The sequence below is a fragment of the Varanus komodoensis genome, unplaced genomic scaffold (genome assembly GCF_004798865.1).
Source record: "Varanus komodoensis strain SLA01 unplaced genomic scaffold, ASM479886v1 scaffold28, whole genome shotgun sequence".
In the NCBI taxonomy this organism is placed as follows: domain Eukaryota; kingdom Metazoa; phylum Chordata; class Lepidosauria; order Squamata; family Varanidae; genus Varanus; species Varanus komodoensis.
The window spans coordinates 12,641,307-12,660,050 of NW_025335727.1; the positions used below are offsets into that span (position 1 = coordinate 12,641,307).

Below are 18,744 nucleotides of genomic sequence, written 5' to 3' on the forward strand. Positions count from 1 at the left end.
TAGGGTGAATGGTAAGTCTCAAATTAAAATGAAACCCTTCTGTTTAGTTTAAAGGTTAATTTTGTATTGTTCAATTTCCATTACAAAAAAAAGTTAATAAAGTTGGTTTTCAAAACACCTCTGTTACAAGATCTCTTCCTGTACCATTCATCTTTATTATTTACCTTTTTTGTACAGGTCAGTTTCTTTGAAGCCCATCTGAGTCCGCAATGGATCTGAAGCGAATAAAGGATTACATCTACTGGCTGTATTATCAGTACCTCCTGGTCACCTGCAGCTATGTCCTGGAGCCCTGGGAGCAATCTATGTTCCACACTATCACAATTACCATTGTTGCCATGGTAGTCTACACGGCTTACGTCTTCATCCCCATTCACATCCGCTTGGCTTTTGAGTTTTTCTCTCAGATATTTGGAAGCCAGCCTGAAAGTACTGTTTCACTCACAAACTGAGCCTTTGAATATGAATTAGCAACTTTTGCATCCTGCAAAATACGGTCTTCCTCAATATTGTCTTCCTCTATTCTTCCCACTTTTGTTTTGGAAGCCATTTTGAGTGTGTGGATTCATGCCTCTTCTCTAACAAAGCCAGGCTATCCTTACCCGGACTACTGGTGGGCTAGCGCTCCTTCAAATGCACACACACTGCTTCTATTCTGTTTAAATGGCACAGTTCCCATGGGGTGTGTTACTTTGCTAACCTTCACCATATGAATTGCATCTAGACAGGTCAAACAGAAATATTTGCTCTTTTAACACTTAGTGAACCTGTTTCCATATTACACTGGGAAACTATGATTGGTTCAAACTTGCATGCCCTTCACACACCTCTTTTGTACACCATATGTCTTGAGTTTTTTCTTTAATTCCTAGCAGTGTAAACATCTGTGAAAATAACAAAAAAACTATTGTAATTGCTACATTTTAAACTTGTCCTTAAATTATGCTTTTTATGAATGACAGAAACTTTTATCTTGTGATGCGTTTACCACTCATTATACAGTATATCTACTATCCTGAAAAGAGATTTTCATAGGAATCTAGGTTTAATGTAGGGGTAGCTAACCCCCACCCATCAGCTTTTTTTGCCCCCCCCCCCACACCGCTGTTACCACCTAATTTGCCACCACTAAAATTCTACAACTGAGCAGGAAAACCAACTTTTTGTTGTTGCTAGAATAGCAAACAGCAGTTTTCTGACAATATTTGGCAACAGAAAAGAGAATGGTCTGCCTATTTTTTTAAATGGCCCGTTTTTTCTGTCAAATTTTGGCAGTGGGAAGGAGACAGGGGAGCATGCACTGGTGGGTTACAGATGTGAAATCCCCCCCCCCTTCCCTGCAAGTTGCCCACCCTGGTTTAGAGGAATAATTTCAATGCATTTGTTTAGGGTGGGGAAAAAAGTAAAGTTGGTTAAAAAATACAGTTATCTGAACCCAAAGAACTGTGGACAGAAATCTGCTCATATAATGGAACTTTGTTTGCCCTAGCTCTTAGTGCCCATTCCTCCTCCCAAAAGAAAAACAAAAACAGAAGAACCTCATCTAGAATGGGAGATGTAGTGCAGGAGATACCAAGCACCAGACAAAGAAGGTGCTTTTGTGAGTTTCTGTATCCCAGCCATGGTGTTAGTAAGAGCACAGAACCCAGCATCTTGGTTATTTTTATCATTTTAAAGGTGCAGGAAAGTTTATTTTTGTTCAGAGAGGAGTAAATGCAACATTAGAATTTTTTCTCCTTTTTAAAGTACCTTGTTACAAGAAATCAATTCAGAGCTGTACCTGATTTTTACAGTGATTTTTTTTTTCTTGCTGTGGTAGAATGGGATTAGGCTTGCTAGAGAAATGCTTCCCAGTGTGTAAGTGATGATAGAAATAATATCCCAGTAACTACAGAGTCTTTTCAAGCATTTATATGGAAGATTCAGTACAAAGGTTTCTTTCATAAAGCAGAAATGGATCTTGCTTACCTTGAGTTTTCTTTTTTAAAAATACCAATGTTACACTTTATCTAGATGAAATGTGACTAGAGCAGGCAAGGCTGGTGTACTTCTTGCAGTTCACACAGCCACCACTAAGGTGATGCTAAGTGTCAAATGTAAATAGCTCTCTAAACAGAGTTTGCACAATTACATACAAGGTGATGAATTTGTATCCTACACAGATTGCACAGGACTCTGCGTGTTTTTTTTAAAAAGCAGCAAGTTATTCTGTTTCTGTCACAAAGTCATGTCTTGAAGATTTAAAAGATCTGAACGTGTGTGTTGTTTTGCAGAAGCAAGAATAAAGGGATTTTTATTTTAAACTAGCTCTCTGTGTTGTTTTCTGAGGCTGGAATCCTGGTCCTTCCATATAGCACAGAAAGAAGAGGGGCATCTCTGGCCCAGATCCACTAGAAAGTTCTCATGAATTGATCACCACAACAATCGTAGCCATCCCAAACACAGCCGGGCCACCATCCATGAATTTGTCACAACTCCTTTTAAGGTAATCCAAAGTGGTGACCATCACTGCATCTTGGGAATAGAATTAAATAGTTTAATTGAACCAAATTCAATAGTTTAACTATAAGGAGTTTTGTAAGATGTACTTATTTTTATTTGTCCTGAATCTCCCAACACTTATCTTCATGCTATGCCTCTCTATCCACTTTCTCCACACCATCTTTGGACTCCTCTGTAATTTTCTAAACTAAATAATCTCGGATTGATTGATTTAAAACATTTGTATGCTGCTCAATTGTGCCACGGTACCTCTGGGCAGCTCATAACACAAGATAAAAACACAATAAAAAATAAAACCATAACATATTATACATTAAAACAATAAAATACAGTAAAACATACAAAGCAAAGGTCTATGTCAATTAGTCATTAAATGTTTTTTAAAAAGGAAGGTCGTAACCTTTCTTCATAAAGGCACTTCTCCAGCCCCTTGATTATGTTAGCTGAAGTTTTCTTCACCTTCCTCTAATTCTACAATAGCTTTTTTAGGTTCCATGCCCAGGACTGAACGGGGTATTCCAAGTGCGGATGCACCATACGTAGATTTTGATAGCCGGAGTCTTGGCAGTTTCCTTCTCAGTTCCTTTCCTAATTATACATGACATGAAGTTGCCTTTTTCACAGCAGCTGCACACAGGTTGAACTGTCCACCACAATCCTAAGATCTTCTCAGTCAGTCCCATCAGATTGCACTTGAAGCTGGCATGTTTTGCGTCAGTCGGCATCACATTACACTTGCTTTGATGCCTATTCTTCCATTTTGTAGCGATCCTCTTGATTCTTTTTGTTTTAATCATCCTAAATAATGCAGTGATGTCAGCAAACTTGTCCATTCCACTTGGCCATTCTAGTGCTCACTCCTAATTCCACACCATAAGCTGATTCCCACTCTTATAAGTTGAAAAACATTGGTCCCAATGCAAATCCCTGTGGGAACCCACTTTTTCCATCCATCCATTGAGAATTTACCATTTACTCTCTGCTTTCAGTTTTTTATCCTGTTTGTGATCCAAAAGAGAACCTCTCTTCTTATTCCATGATTGCTAAGTTTTCCAGGAGTCTTCATTCATGGACTTGGTCACAAATTTTTTGGATGTGAACAGCATCTATCGGATCATCCTCATGTTTATTGACACAATCAAAGAATTCTAAAAAGCTACTGAGCCAGGACTTTCCTTTGTGAAAGACATTGTGTCCCTTTGTCAGGAGGACTCATATATTTTTATTTAATAACCTTTTTCAACTAGTTTACTTGAAATAGATATTAACCTAACCAGATCCCTGTAATTTCCCAGATTCCTCCTGGATCCCTTTTTAAAAATTGGTGTTACATTTCCCATTCTCCAGGGCAGAAGTTGATCTCCGGGCAGTTTTTGTTTCTGGTTTTTTTCTAAAGATCAGCAGTTTCAGATTTGAGTTTTTTAAGAAACTGGCAACATTGTTGCTTGCTTGCTTGCTTGATTGGTGTCAATCATTTCATTGCATGAATCAGAGAAAACATGTGGCCTTGTAGATCTTGTTGGATCACAACACTGATCATCCTAACCAGCATAACCAGTGGTATGGGATTACAGCCAAACAATATCTGGAAGGCTCTACATTCCTCATCTCTGGTGTGTTAAGTTTTATGGGTTTTACATTTAAAGTTTTACTGGCTATGAAGGATTGTTATCTGACATTGATTTGATATACTTCTGGGACTGTGATTAATGTCATGCAGTGCTTATTCATTGTCACTGATCACCAGCATGAAAATAGGTTTCTCAAGCTGCTGTTACAAGAGAAGTGGCTAAGACACTTAGGTAAGATTTTGGGGGTGGGGGACAGGTGGGTTTGGTGGTAGGACAGTTGGGAATGTAAGGGTCTGTCTATTGCTTGACTATGTGTTTTAGAGCTCCCAATCAATTTGGAACTTAATAATGAAGTTGTAATGTATTGAGCTGATGGAGATCATCTTGGACCTGGTGTTGAGGACACCCAGGATGTTGGTGCCATGGTATATGCCAGAGTTGCAGGTGATGAAGCAGGCTGGGAGACAACTAGATCGCAGGTGGAGAAAATCTCATAACAAATCTGACCGAATGCATCTTAGAGCTCACTACTGAGCCTATGCTGTGGCCATGAGGGCAGCAAAAAAGGAATTCTCCTCCGTTTCCATTGCATCCTCACAGTGCCATCCAGCGGAGCTTTTTCAGGTGGTTCAGGGCCTATTACACTCTGGGCCTAAAAATGACCTTATCACGCCATCAGTGGCTTGCTGTGACAACTTCACCCAGCACTTTAGGGATAAAATTGCTCAGATTCACCACAAACTGGACTCCACAGTTGATATGGCCCTGGAAAGGAAAGTGTCCAGAGTGCTGTCTGGTCCGTCTTTACTGAATGAGTTTCAATTCATGTGGCCTGAGGATGTGGACAAGGTGCTTAGACTGGTCCATTCCACTACTCCAACCCACCGCCTGTTTGCTCAATCAACTTTTGCCCCTTGTGACTGCTCATCAAAGCCAAAGACGGGATATGCAGCTGGGTCCAGAAGGTTATCAACACCTCTCTGACACTATTCCTTTCAGTGCCAGGCTAAAACCTTTCTGTTTTCCCATTATGTTAATGTTTAATTAGGTTTTACTGTGGGTTTCATTTTATTAGAATTATTTGGATGCTGTGCTTCATTTCATTTAATGTTGCTTTTACTATCAGACCGTCCTGAGACGCTAGTTGGATGGTATATAAAAGTTTTAAATAAATAAAAGGTTGTTTGATTCAGGCTTGACACAAGGTGTGTGTTATGAATAGGTGTGTTTCAGTCAATGATATGACTTATAGCAACATTCACCAATTTCCCAAGACTAACAGTGACATGTCCCAGACAGTTCTGTAACAGAAAAGAGGCCTGCATGGGAGCCAAACACAGGACTGCCACCCAAAACTGCTTGGTAGGTTTTAGGATACAATTTCAGAGGGGAGATTTTCCATGGGATCATGGGTTAGGTTACGGGGTTCACAGCAAGGACAAAAATGGTTGAATTGCCCCTCCATGTTTGGTGTGACCCTAACAATTAAGCAGCCTTTCATGAAGCTGATGCTATATGCATAAAACCTGTATGTTAACTGCAAATTTACATTTAAATTCAACTCCAGCCTGATCCAGAGTTCAATGAAATTTATTCCCAGGTGAACATGCAAGGAATTGCAGTTGTAAGGAAGGTAAAACAAACCTTTTAAAGACATTGTTAGAATAACCAAGTGACTGCAGCCTGCATGTGAAACCCTGAAACAGAAATGCACCTTCTCTTTGTTATCTCATACTATTAAAATGAGACCCATTGGCGTTTATTGCAGCCAAATGCTTGATCCTTCCTCGTGCTTCCACTGTAAAGAAGGGAGCAGCCTATAATTAAATGCTTGCCAAACACAAGTGTTACAGGTTTATATCTGATCTAGTGATGGTCAAGCCTGATAAAACAGAGAGTTCAGGTTTGGCTTGTATCTCTGCCCATATGAATGCACTCACTCCTGGATATTTGCCCCTTTCTTCATTTTCCTTTGCATACCACCCCCTCCTACAGACACAGATCTTTGGGTTGCCCTTTGACAAACCAGGAAACAGAAACAGAAGGTGAGGTTAAAAAAAAAGTTAGATCTTATTAAAATAGTTACAACAGATTTGTAAATACAGTATACCCCCATGAAGTCACAGTTCGGCGTTCGTGGCTACAGTCCTTCGCGGAATCGTGTGGCAGCTTGCTCGCAAGGAGATCGTTTTCCCCCTTTCTCTGCATGCACCAGCCCATGCCCCCCTCCCGCACCACCTTGGTGGCCATCACCTGCACCAAATTCACAGTTTTTCACAATTCGCAAGCGCTCTAGGAACGCAACCCCTGCGAATTTCAGGGGACTACTGTAGATGATATGGCAACTACCGCCCAGTATTATTGTGGGCCGCTGACAGTAAATGGTGAATAAATATTTTACATTATTGAAAACTACAAGCTTTCCAACTGGAATATTTAAATACAGTATTGATGGCTATAATACAACTAATACAGAAAAGAGGGTTCTACTCCCCATATATGAAAGTGGGAGGAAACAACTTTTTCAGTTGGAATAATGCTGTGATTGTGAAAACTTCACCTGAGAAATGAGAGGCCTTTCCTCAACAGGAAAAGAAACTCCTAAGTATACAAAAGAGCATCATGCCTTGCCAGGGCCATGAAAATTGTATTTTTCTTTGCCTTCTGACTCAGTTCAGGGAGCAGATGAAACTGTAGGGTCCTACCAGGAAACGGTGAGACTGGCCATGCTCAAGAGTTATGTTTTCCAGTTAAACAGATGCCCCAAAGGCCTTTACTGTCACTAATAAGGTATCCCCTTTGGTGCTTTACACCACCTATCTTCTCAATTGGGAAGAGGAATTGCTTGGGAAGAGGAACTGATAGGGTCAAGCCCCATTTTAGCCTAGACCTAACTTCAAGTAGATCTGAGTTCAACTCAGTCTGGGGTGAACTTTTCAAATGTATTTCAAATTCACCCAACTGGAAGTATGTCTCTGTCACAAGATGCTACACATAGATCCTTCCCTGATGGACCTTCTTTAAAGAGAAGTTTCTTACTGTGTTTCCCCGAAAATAAGTCCAGGTCTTATATTAATTTTTGCTCCAAAAGACACACTAAGGCTTATTTAAAATGATGTCTTATTTTTTCTTGTACAGCAATCTACATTTATTCATTTATTCATGTATAACAGTCTACATTTATTCAAATACAGTCATGCCATCTTCTTCTGGAACATCCTCATAACTCTCCAAACCCTGAATTGTGTTGCAACGGACATACTAAATGCATCCATCTGGCTGAAAATCTTAACTGGGGGGCAGGGGGGTATATTACGAGCATCCTGAAAAATCATGCTAGGGCTTATTTTCCGGTTAGGTCTTATTTTCGGGGAAACAGGGTAGTAAAGGGACATTTGGATCAGAGATGCAACCTAGAAGCTCAAGCTTCTTATAACTGCTCTTTTCCTACTCGAAATTCTACCAGTACCCCAGTGGTTTGCCTCTAAAGTTTCAAAATACCAAAGTCTCTTAATGTTTCACTAAAGGAAGTTCCATGCATTGGCTTTGCATGAAGTATCCCCCAAATTTGGAGTTGAATCTGATGTGGCAGATACTGAAGGCTTTGGAAGGAAAATGTCTACCTTAGTCTTTACCACTTCTACGTATATATGTTATTTTACCATTCCTTTCAGCCCAATATGCCTGCTGAAGGCTCTATGTTTGATGAATGAAGAGAATCAGATAGCTGGCAACAGAACAAAACCTGCTAGCCAGAGAAAATGATACTAGTCTGACCCAGCTGAGTAATTTTTATGTTCCCAAGACCTACAGATAAGGTTTCTACCTTAGCTTAGCATTTTTAAAGGAAAAACCACACACATGCAACCCATCCCTAAAGCAGAAAAAAAGAAACATGCTATTGTGCTGAATTTACACTGAGATCTGTATTTTTTGTTTGGCAGGAAAAGTGTCCAGGTGCTGCTCAACATGTAAACAACCCACAACAAAACTAAAGTCCTTTATTGCTACTTATCCTCAAGATTTACAACTCTATAGATAAGCTCTTCTGTTGAGGTCTTTGGAATGCAGATGTTAATCCTCTAGTGGAGTCTTTCCCCAAGCCCACAGCCCAAGTGGGACTAGCTCTCCAATGAGGAGCTCTTTGCTGCCCCATGTGGCAGAAACAAGTGAGGTGCTTCTACCCCCACCAGTTCTCTTCTGTCCCACTAAATCCATTGTGCAAATGGCCCCCACCACCACTCGCACAACGGTAATTTTAGCAGTTCTGAAGCAACCCAAAATGAGTGGAAACACTGATGTTTGGAAGGAGGGAGGTCAGTGAAACTCATGTAAGGGAATTCTTCCAACCTAGAACTTCATTCTTCTAGAAATGAGTGTTTCTGCTTATTTCTATACTTCCCCTTTTAGTCACATAGTGGTTTTTCCTAGAGGGCCCCTTGCAACCAGCCTTCTTCAGTGTCAGGCGCTACCATGCACATGGTGGCGGTAACTGATATGGGAGAGGGACACGGCTTGCACAGCACATGAAGCTCAATTCCTCACGAGCATCCTGTGAACACTCAATGCACTCACCAGGAACTCAAATTCAAGGTCCCTGCACAGCTAACTGGAGTCCAGGGAGCTGAGCTCCTGGAATCTGACCAATTCTGAACAGATTCCTAACACATCCATCACCGTTACCGGTCATAGGGCACTTCTGTTACAGCATCAGCCTTAGTTTACAGTCTCTTGGCTTTGTAGAGCTTGAGCCAACATGGGTAGCCTCAATTCTTAAACTGGCAGGATTTTTTAATCACTGAATTTATATAATGTTGTATCCAACTGGTGTTTGTCCACCAACAAAAGTATCTTTGATGCAGTGCAGGATCCTCTCAGCAGAATGGGGAGGGAAACAATTTTCAGAGATTCACCCTTTCCCTTACAGTCCTCTCCCATGTGTCCTGCTTTACAGAGGACAGTTCTCCATTTGAGAGACTGTCAGAGGACTATCCTGTACTTGAAGGGCAGCCCAATACAGGTGAAGCTTAAATATAAGACCCCTGAGAAGGGAAAGCCCTTAAAGTTGCCTATTATCAGCACCATCACAGAAAACTGAACAGGCAAATAAATCATCTGGTAGTAGTTTTGCCAGCTATGGTGAGATCTATGCCTGTTTAAGTTATACTAATTCTTTGTATCTATGTATTAGTATTTCAAATATTATGAAAATCTATGTCCTACGTGACTACACAGGAAAATTGGTTCTTGTCAAAGAACAATACATTTCTTCCAAAGAACTCAGTGTGGTATGCAATAAAGCAACTGCCTGTCAGGAGTCTTCCAGATGTATAGGATTCCAATTCCTATTCTGGCTGGGGGGTGATAGGACTTGTAGTCCATTACACCTGGAAGGCAGGAGAGTTGAAAAAGAGGATGGGACAAATTGTGTCAGAGCACAGAAAAAATGTAGTACTGAATATAGGTGAAAGTGCTGAAACTCAAATTCCAACCTGAGTGCCAAAGGCAATTTCAAAGCAGCAAAAACAATGCATATTTTTTATTAGAATGTTCCCACCCTAACTAATACAAAGGAAAGACATGACGGTATCATACTGTGTTGTGGAACTATCATCTCTAGAAACTAAATAATTCCACTTGCAACTAAATGAATTTTCTTCCAAAAAGGAAAGCTACTTGTTTTTCTGCTCTGAAGTAAATTTCCAATTCTCATTCACTCTGCCTTGCCCAGAGCTATTTGTGGCAAATAATTACAGTAACCATACACTGAAGTTGCAAAATAGTACCAAACTTTGAACTCTTTGCTATTTGCATCATCCAAATGGAAAACAGGTTGTGCTTCTAGTAGTTTGGGAAAGATCAGAGCACCCCTCCCATTCATAAAGCATACCTTTGTTGATTATTCCTGACAGATATTGATTAAATTAGCCAGCACTCAGCTGCGAAGGGAAGGAAGGTGCCATGCTGTTATCAGACTAAAGACTGATGCAGTCCAGCATTTTGTTCTCATAGTGGCTGATGAGAAGCTCACTATCAGGACATGAGAACAATAGCACCCACATGCCCATGTTCCCCAAAAATCGTCATATAGAGTTATACTGCAACAGAAACTTGGAGGGGATAAACTCCCACATGATCTATTCAAGAAATAATCAACCAGATGTTCCAGAGTGGGCATGGGATGAATAGATGATAGAGATGATGATGATTAGGATTGTCTCTTCACATATCTTGACCTTCCTGCAAAATGCACAGAGTGATGGCCATTATCATCATTTCAACCCTATGGAATAGATTACACAGTGAGAGTGCTTTGCCCAAGGCTGCCGAGTGAGTTTCACAGCTCAGAGGGGGATTGGAAGTCAGTGCTCCCTAGCTTGAACCCAAGACTCTGACAGTGGCTCTAAGGAACTGTAGAGGCTTTGGTGTTCATGGGACCAAGAGTGGGCAACAGCCAGGGAGCTTGTTAAATCTACTGAAGCTGCACCAAAATGCCACCAGGTTTTGCCACCAAAAATTTAGACACACAGGAGCGGCACTAATGCAGTAATTCATGTTGGGACTTGCCTGGAAACAAAACTGGAGCCCCAGAAAGTCTCCATAAGCACATTTCTGCATTTACAGAAGGGATATGAACCCTGCATGTCCTGTGATCAAGAAAAAGGCTCCACTTCTTCTGCCGGTACTGCCAAGTTCAATGACAGCAGACACAGCAAAAGCCAGGCGGGATCTGCATGCAGCCTATGTGTTGCTAGGCTGGAGGGGCCTAATCTTGACATCATAATTAGCTGCAATGGGGTGAGCATTGTTGTAGCTTTCACAGCCCTGGCCACGCCATCCATTTCAGCTCTGGGCCAAGGAAGGCTTTGCATAAATCATGTCCTGCCTTTGCAGCAGCATCCCTTCCTGCCACTGTGTCACAGAGAACTAAGGGTGAATTCATACCATTCTTTAAATCTGCAGCATCAGGGGCATGCCTATAGCTCCAGGACCAAATTCTCTCAAATTTTGGAGAGTCCAATTCCCCGCAAATTCATATACTAATAAATTGTAGGTTAGTGCAATATGTTACCTGGTATCAAATCCTTAGAAGGGACATTTTAACCATTTGGAATGGAGATAAAACCTGCAAAAAAACCAGAAACCATCTAACAATTCATGACTGGAAGAAATGGAGGAATAGCCATCCGGGGTTCCAAGACTGTGACCCTAGAATAGTCAAATTTGGTCCAAGGGTTGAAGTTCCCCATTGATGTTCTCCATGAAACAATCTCTTTGATGCAGTTGTATGCATGGCGCTGTGAATCTAGTGTGCCATGGTGGTTAGAGTGTAGATCTGATCACTCAGTCATGAAGGTCAGTCTAAGCCTAATCCATCTTACAGGGTTGTTGCTGTGAGGATAAAATGGAGTGGAGGAAGACCATATAAGCAACACTGGCTTCCTCACATGAGTAAAAACAGTGGTTATATAAGAGCAATGCAATGATGTTGAGGACAAACTGGAGCAGCTGTGTTCCCAAACATTAGTTCACTAATGTGAACATGACAGCACTTTTTCCGCCTCTGTGCCGCTCCACAAATGAAAAACCATCCAGAAGTGGTGCTCATCAAATCATGCTAATTCCTCCACATGGCTGAATCAACGGGGGTGCTCCACATGGATAATTTCACCTGTGTTCCACTAGATGCAGTTAGACCGCAACTCCCATCAGCTCAAGCCAGCACAGGAAGATGGGAGACTACTTTACAGTTGTTGGCACTGACCTGCAGTCGCTCTCCAGAATTTCAGGCAGGAATTGCTCCAGCCCTGTCTGGGGAGGCCTACAATTGGACGTGGGACCTCCAGTGAGCCATGGACCTGCATGAGCCATAGCCATAACCCGTCTTTTCATATTGGAGTTTGGTTCTGTTTCTAAGAGCTTTGTTCCAGCTGGTCGTACACTCTGAGAAGTTCCCCCTCAAAGTCTTCTGCCTGCCCTGAATCCATGTGAGAGAATGGGAATGAAGGTGAGGCATGTTACTGAAGGGCAACCTCAAGCATACCAACACCTTCTAACTAACGAAATACATTCACCAGAGATGTAAGTTGTTCGCATCTTCTTCATAACGTGGGTCAGGCCCAGCCAAAGGCATGTGGCAGGGTGGGTCCGCAGGCCAGCTACTTGCTTTTCCCCTGCTTACTTCTCTCTCCATGCTCACTCAGCTGGCTGACCTAGCCATTTCTTCAGCCAGCCAGTCATTCAGATTCTCCTTGGCTCAGTCTTGCTGACCTCCCATGGGAGATCCACAGCAGGAATACCAGGCAGAAGAAGGCAAGGGGCACCAGCTAGCCAGGTAGGCAGGCAGGCAGGTGGTGGGTGAGACGCAATGGTGGAGGCAGCTGGCCATGCACCGAGCTGATTGCTCTGGAGAGCTCTCACTGTGGCAAATGGCACAGTGGGAAACTAGCTGGCAGGGCTCTCCAAAACAGCTGCTGGAGGCAGCGGCAACTGGGTGGAGAGCGGCACATTTTGCTGCTCTTCCTGCTTCACTGCCTGATGCAGGAGCATCAAGATGCATAACGGTAGGCCAGTCCTGAAGCGAGTTAAAGAGTTTCAGTGAACAACTAGGCAATGCTGAAATGAACCATATACTTTTAAAAAATGCATGCTTGGTTCCTCTTGGGCTCTGCAAATCATGAGACAAAAACATGCAGATGCCTTCCCAGAAAGGCCGACCAGATCTGCACAAGAAACAAGTGGGCCTAGAAAGCAGGACATAACAACTTGGAAACAAATTTGTGCCTTGGCTGGTATGGGGCTGATGAAGCCAAATCGGCAATGTCCGTCTGTTAGTCTGTCCGTGGATGCAGAAAGCAATGTCCCACACAGCATACCTATATAACAGATTCTTGGCTTGCAAGAAACTGATTAGGAAAGTAAATGAATCTCCTCCTTCAGTCAATTAATGGGTTGAAGAACTACCAGGCTTAGCACTATCTGAATATGAATTAAAATGGGGTTCAAGAGCACGTTCCGTTTGCAGTCTGGAACTCCACCTTTTGATTCATTCCAGTAAATATTTCTATCTTGCATTATAGATATCATTCAGAGAACAGAAGATATGAGAGTTAAACATTTCATATTGACTCACATTTTTATCTGATTTTATGACCTGAAAGAAAGATATGCTACCAACCACGAGGCATAACTCCCTCCCTTCCTCTTCTCTTTTGGTGTTGTGACTCTTGACCTGTATAGTACAGCTCAGTGATATGTGCTCATGGGCTACTATTTTTGTTCTCAGGATATAAAATACAAAAGGCATCAATAGCAACAATCTGTCAGGGTACACGGCTGCATGTGGGCAGGCAGAGACAAAACAAGACAAGTCAAAAGCAGAAGAGGCACCAGGACCAGGACAACAGAACTTCAGGCAAAATAGGGTTCAAACACAGGGACCAATGAAAGTCCAGATCATGGTCATGGTACAAGCCAAGGTCAGGAACCATAAGAATGCATGAGGACAGAACAAGGACGTGGTCAGGAACAAGCCAAGGGTTAAGAACCAGGTGGACAAACAAAGGTGCAGGGACCTTGGACAGGATAACAGGGCAGGGGAGAGAGCATGGCAGGATACAAGACAAGGCAAGGTACATGACATGACAGGAACCAGGTGCACCAAGGGTCAAGCAAGATGCAAGACCTGAACCATAGCTTGCAGGAAGCCCTGAGTTACTGAGGCAACATGGTAAGGAAGGATACACAGGTGAGGCAAGATATAGGTCAGGCAAGAGGCAGGCACCACAAGCAAACAGGTAAACCTGTGTTGTTTACCTGGCAACTTGGCAAGGCAGGAGACAACTTGGCAAGGCAGGAGACACAGCAAGATGCAGGAGACATAGCATAAGGACTGCAGCTGCATTGCTGAGCCCAGTTCTGGAGAGAAGAGCTTGGTCTTAGATACCTATTCCCCCAGGACTTCCAGCTAGTTCTTATCAGAAGAACGAGAGCTCCAGCAGGGCTTGATCCTGCAAATAGTGTGGTAGTTGTTCTGGTTCTAGCCATCACGGCAGCCCAGATCCTGACACAACCACAAAATAAAAACCTACATTACCGAAACAGTTGGGATTTCTCCATTCAGTCCTATGTGGTAGTGTGAAAATGTTGGTATGAGTTGGTTTGTGAGTAAATGCACTTGCTCTAGATAGAATCCTTGCGCCACCTGCTGAGAAACTTTCAAACTACAATCGTGTCTGGCAAACACACATTCTCTCTCTCTCTCTCTCTCTCTCTCTCTCTCTCTCTCTCTCTCTCTCTTCACATTTTAAGTACTTTGGCCACACCAGTAAATTGCCAGACTTGGAGTAAATACTGAACATCTTGATCTATATTGTCTGTACCTCATCAACTGGAAGAGTGTGAATCAGAGGATCAAGAGTGGAAAGAGACTTTGTAGGTAAAATCTAGCTTCAGTCCCTCACAGAGGCAGGAAATGCTGGAGAATTCCTACCAGGTGGCTGACTAAGCTTGACAACATCTAGAGACTGGATTTGATACTGGATTGCTCCTCTGTCTGCTGCTGGGGAGCATTAGCGCATCAGCACATAACTTCAGAAAATACAGATGGCTCCAGGGCAAGCCATGGAGTGCCCCTTCAGCTCTTGTCCCCATGGCCCTTTTCTTGATTCTAGATACACTCGCACTATCTGGACCCATAGGGAGGAAGCCTGAGAAATTTCAAGCATTTCCTTCCTCACCACTTTGAGCCTAAACCAGTCTACATGGCAAATTCATTTTCTAGGCACCACAGTGAATTAAAGAAAGCACATGTAAACACCATCGTTTAACAGAAACCCACTGGCCACTCATTGTTGGGTTCCTCTGCATTTTCTGTGTGCTTGTGATTCCACATTCATTGTTGTTTGTGCATGCTTTACACAACGTTGTCATCCTCCAAGGTCTCTCTTTGCAGCCATTTCCATGGTTTTGTTTCCATTTTTGCTTTTCTTTTTTTAAGATTGAGAAAAAAAACTGGTATCAGAAGTGCATGCATTTTCATAATAGTGCCTGTCTGTGCGCATGTAAAGGAGCCGATGTTAACACTGCAAATAAGCCAGAAACCCTGTCAGTAAAGTGACAGGGTAAAAGGAACGATGTAAAGAAGTTCGTAAAGGCTACATGCTGCCACTATGGAAGTTTCCGCTTTGAATATTTCAAGTTTTCTCTTTTGGATTCCTGTGTAGTCCTGCTGGTGCAGTCCAAAACATAGCAGTTAGTTGCACACATCAATGGGGGCCCAATTCATCACATCCAGCAAGCCCCTATTTGTTACAGTTCCTTGGTCAAATAATTCACACAGCTCAAGGATGTAAACTATTGCATGTATCCAGTGAAGTGAAGTAACTAATCAACAACAGTGAATATCAAATGTTTTCAAAACAACTTAGGTGCTATATCTGATCCAAATATCATGCAACAGCACATTTCAAACTAGAACATGTCTATCGTCATCACTGAAATCAGAATTAAGAGATTATGCTACAATGTAACAAATGTAATCTTTCATTAACTTTTGTTACAAGATGAGGTAACATTTCCTCCAGGGATTGTAATTTAAAACTGAGTGTAGTTTTATTCTACATTGATTTTAAAAGCAAGATTAAATTGGATTCCAATTTCTTTTTTCCCTTTTTTCCTTTGGACAGAGAGCTTTTGAACATTTTACAGGCTATTAACAATTTGAAACCCTAAATATCCACAAAAAAACTACTATTTCACTGAGTTCCTTGGAAGACATTATCTTGGTTCCATGTGGACCCATGGCCTGACTGGAATCCACCAATAGAAAAACTCATGTAGCAGCTGCATTTCTATGATTTTCTGTGCTTCAAAAGGTCAGGTGGGCACAACACTCAGCTGCTTTCAGCATCTGCTAAAGGCATCCTTGTCTGGGGAAGCCTTCTTTTGCAGACCAGCCAGAATTTTAATGCTCTTTTGTTTTTAATGTATGTTTTTGTTCTTTCATTTGTTTCTACGTGGTATTTGAGTGCACCAAAGAATTTCTGATCAGTCTATGCTTTACAGAGTACAGCAAATCCTTTGACAAGGTGGATCATCAGAAGCTATAGATGATCCTGAATGAAATAGGTCTGCCTCAGCACTTGGCAGTCCTGAGGTATAACCTGTATTGTAGACAAGAATATGGAGAAACAGAATGGTTCCCTATGTGCAAAGATGTCAGACAAAGGTATATTTTATCTCACTATCTGTTCAATTTGCATGCAGAACATATCATACAGAAAGCTGGATTAGGATCAGAAGAAGCAAGAGTTAAAACTGGAAGAAGATACATCAATAATTTAAAATCTGAGGATGTGATTTAAGGTATGCTGACAGAAAGCAGCAATGAACTGTAATCACTCTGGAGGAAAGTGAAAGAAGAAAATCCAGCTGTAGCTGAACATTAAGAAAACAAAATCATAAGCACAGAAGAACTGTACAACATTAACATCAACAGTGCAGACACTGAAATAGTGAAAGATTTTGTATACCTTTGCAGCAATTCAAATGGAGAGAGTAGTCAAGAAATTTGAAGAAGACTGAAACTTGGAAGGGTAGCAATGAAGGAATGAGAAAACATGATCAAGTATAAGGACATTTGACTGGAAACTAAGACTGGAATGGACTGAAGAAGACAGTAATGCTAGGGAAATCAAAGGCAGAAAAAGAAGGGTAAGACCAAGTATGAGATGGATTGATCCCATAAAAGAAGCCACAGACTTGAATTTACAAGAAATGGGCAGTGCTGTCAAGGCTAGGATGTTTTGGAAGGCATTTCTTCATAGAGTCACCATAAGTCAGCAACAATTTGACAGCACATAAAAAGAAAACTGAGAATCTGAGAATGAGAACTTCCTGCTGCTCTCTAAACAGGGTTGGCATTTGAATAGTATAAAGATTTGAGTGAATGTATCTGTATAGTCAACTGGACACTGAACCATTGCTGAAGCAATTTAATATGAGCATCAAGAGTGTCTCAGTAGGAGTTTATCAGACATTCCATGTGAGCTGTTCTGAGTTTTCAGTGAAAAAAAAGCAAAAGATAAACATAATGACCAATATTTATGAAGTAAGTAAAGATGAAGGTTTCCCCTTGACATTAAAGTCCAGTCATGCCTGACTCTAGGGGGTGGTGCTCATCGCCACTTCCTAGCCAAGGGAGCCAGCATTTGTCCCCATACAGTCTCCGTGGTCATGTGGCCACCTTCCCACCGAAGTTGTACCTTCTATCTACTTGCATTTGCATGCTTTTGAACTGCAAGGTTGGCAGGAGCTGGGATGGAGCAACAGGAACTCATCCCCATTGTGCAGATTCAAACCGGCGACCTTTTGATCAACCAACCCAGCAGCACAGCAATTTAAACCACTGCACCACCTTCATCCCTATTTATGAAGTAGTTTACCTTAAATAGCTATTTTTTAAAGTCTCAAAGGTGACCTCCAAATTGGGTCGCAACTGTGACATAGGGGCAGCCTTAACCCTTTCCCCCATCAGAATCCCCATCAAAATTTTACTTCCCTGCTTCTTTATTTACAGTGGGAGGAAAAATCCAGTTGGTGCCATTGGGAGTTTTCCTCCAATTGACATCAATTGGATCTTTGCTCCCATTGCAAATATTATTACTATTATTAGGTTCCATTTCTATACCACCAATTAGCCATAATTCCAATTCCAGTCCAGAACACAGATGGGGCAAAAAGTTATAGCATCCCAACCTCTCTTGCAGCTGTTATTTAAAACAAAAAACAAAAAACTGGCACATCTGCAAGCTATGTCTCATGTCTAATTTAGCACCTCAGTTCTAGAGAAACCTGTAATTGGAATGCTAATCATTCATTTGAATGCTGAATGCTGAACATTTATCTCCAATAATATGCATGAGCACGGCAAAAAATCAACACACAGTAATAAAATGTTACAAACCCATTTTCCAGCTTCCAGTAAGTGTGCTTCATATAAAATATAAATTTATTGATTTAGTTACAGTATTTGTATATCACTCTGTATCCAAGCAGATTCCAAAGTGGTAAACCGTTTTGGTTGTGCATGCTGATCATTCATCTCCAACTTATGGCAACTCTGTGAATGAAAGGGTTTCCAAAGTATCCTGCACTGCTCAACTTGTAAACTCAAGGCTGTGGCTTCTTTTATGGAACCATTCCATCACAGAGTTGATCTTCCCTTTCTTCATCTTTCCCTAGTGTGTTTGTCGTTTCCAAAGAGCGTCGCCTTTCCTTGATGTACCCAAAGTATGACAGCTTCAGTTTCATTATGTTTGCTTCCAAGGAAAGTTCTGACTTGATTGGATCTAGGACTCACTTGTTCATCGTTTACATGTCAAAGCTCTTCCTCAGGTTCAGACAAATCAATTTTCTGACACCTATCTTTATTGCTCAGCATTCAAACCCATACCAAGCCAGAAGATGATAGCCTGAATGATCATTGCGTCGGCTCCAGTGAAACATCCCTACACTTGAGAATCTGTTCTAGTTCTTTGTTTCCCTTCCAAGGCTCAGCCTTGATAATTTCTTGGCTGCAGTCTCACTTTGAACTGATGACTGAGCTGATGAAAAGGTATTACAAAATCTTTTAATAAGATCTCACCATAACAACCTTGCAAATGAAAAA

The 18,744-nt window shown here is 41.6% G+C and overlaps 1 protein-coding gene across 1 annotated transcript; it reads left to right on the forward strand.

Moving 5' to 3' along the window:
• Window positions 1–209: 209 nt before the first annotated feature.
• SPTSSB (serine palmitoyltransferase small subunit B) lies at window positions 210–452 on the forward strand. Its single transcript, XM_044434621.1, has one exon. The coding sequence runs from the start codon at window positions 210–212 to the stop codon at window positions 450–452; it is 243 nt and encodes an 80-aa protein (XP_044290556.1).
• The last annotated feature ends 18,292 nt before the right edge of the window (window positions 453–18,744 follow it).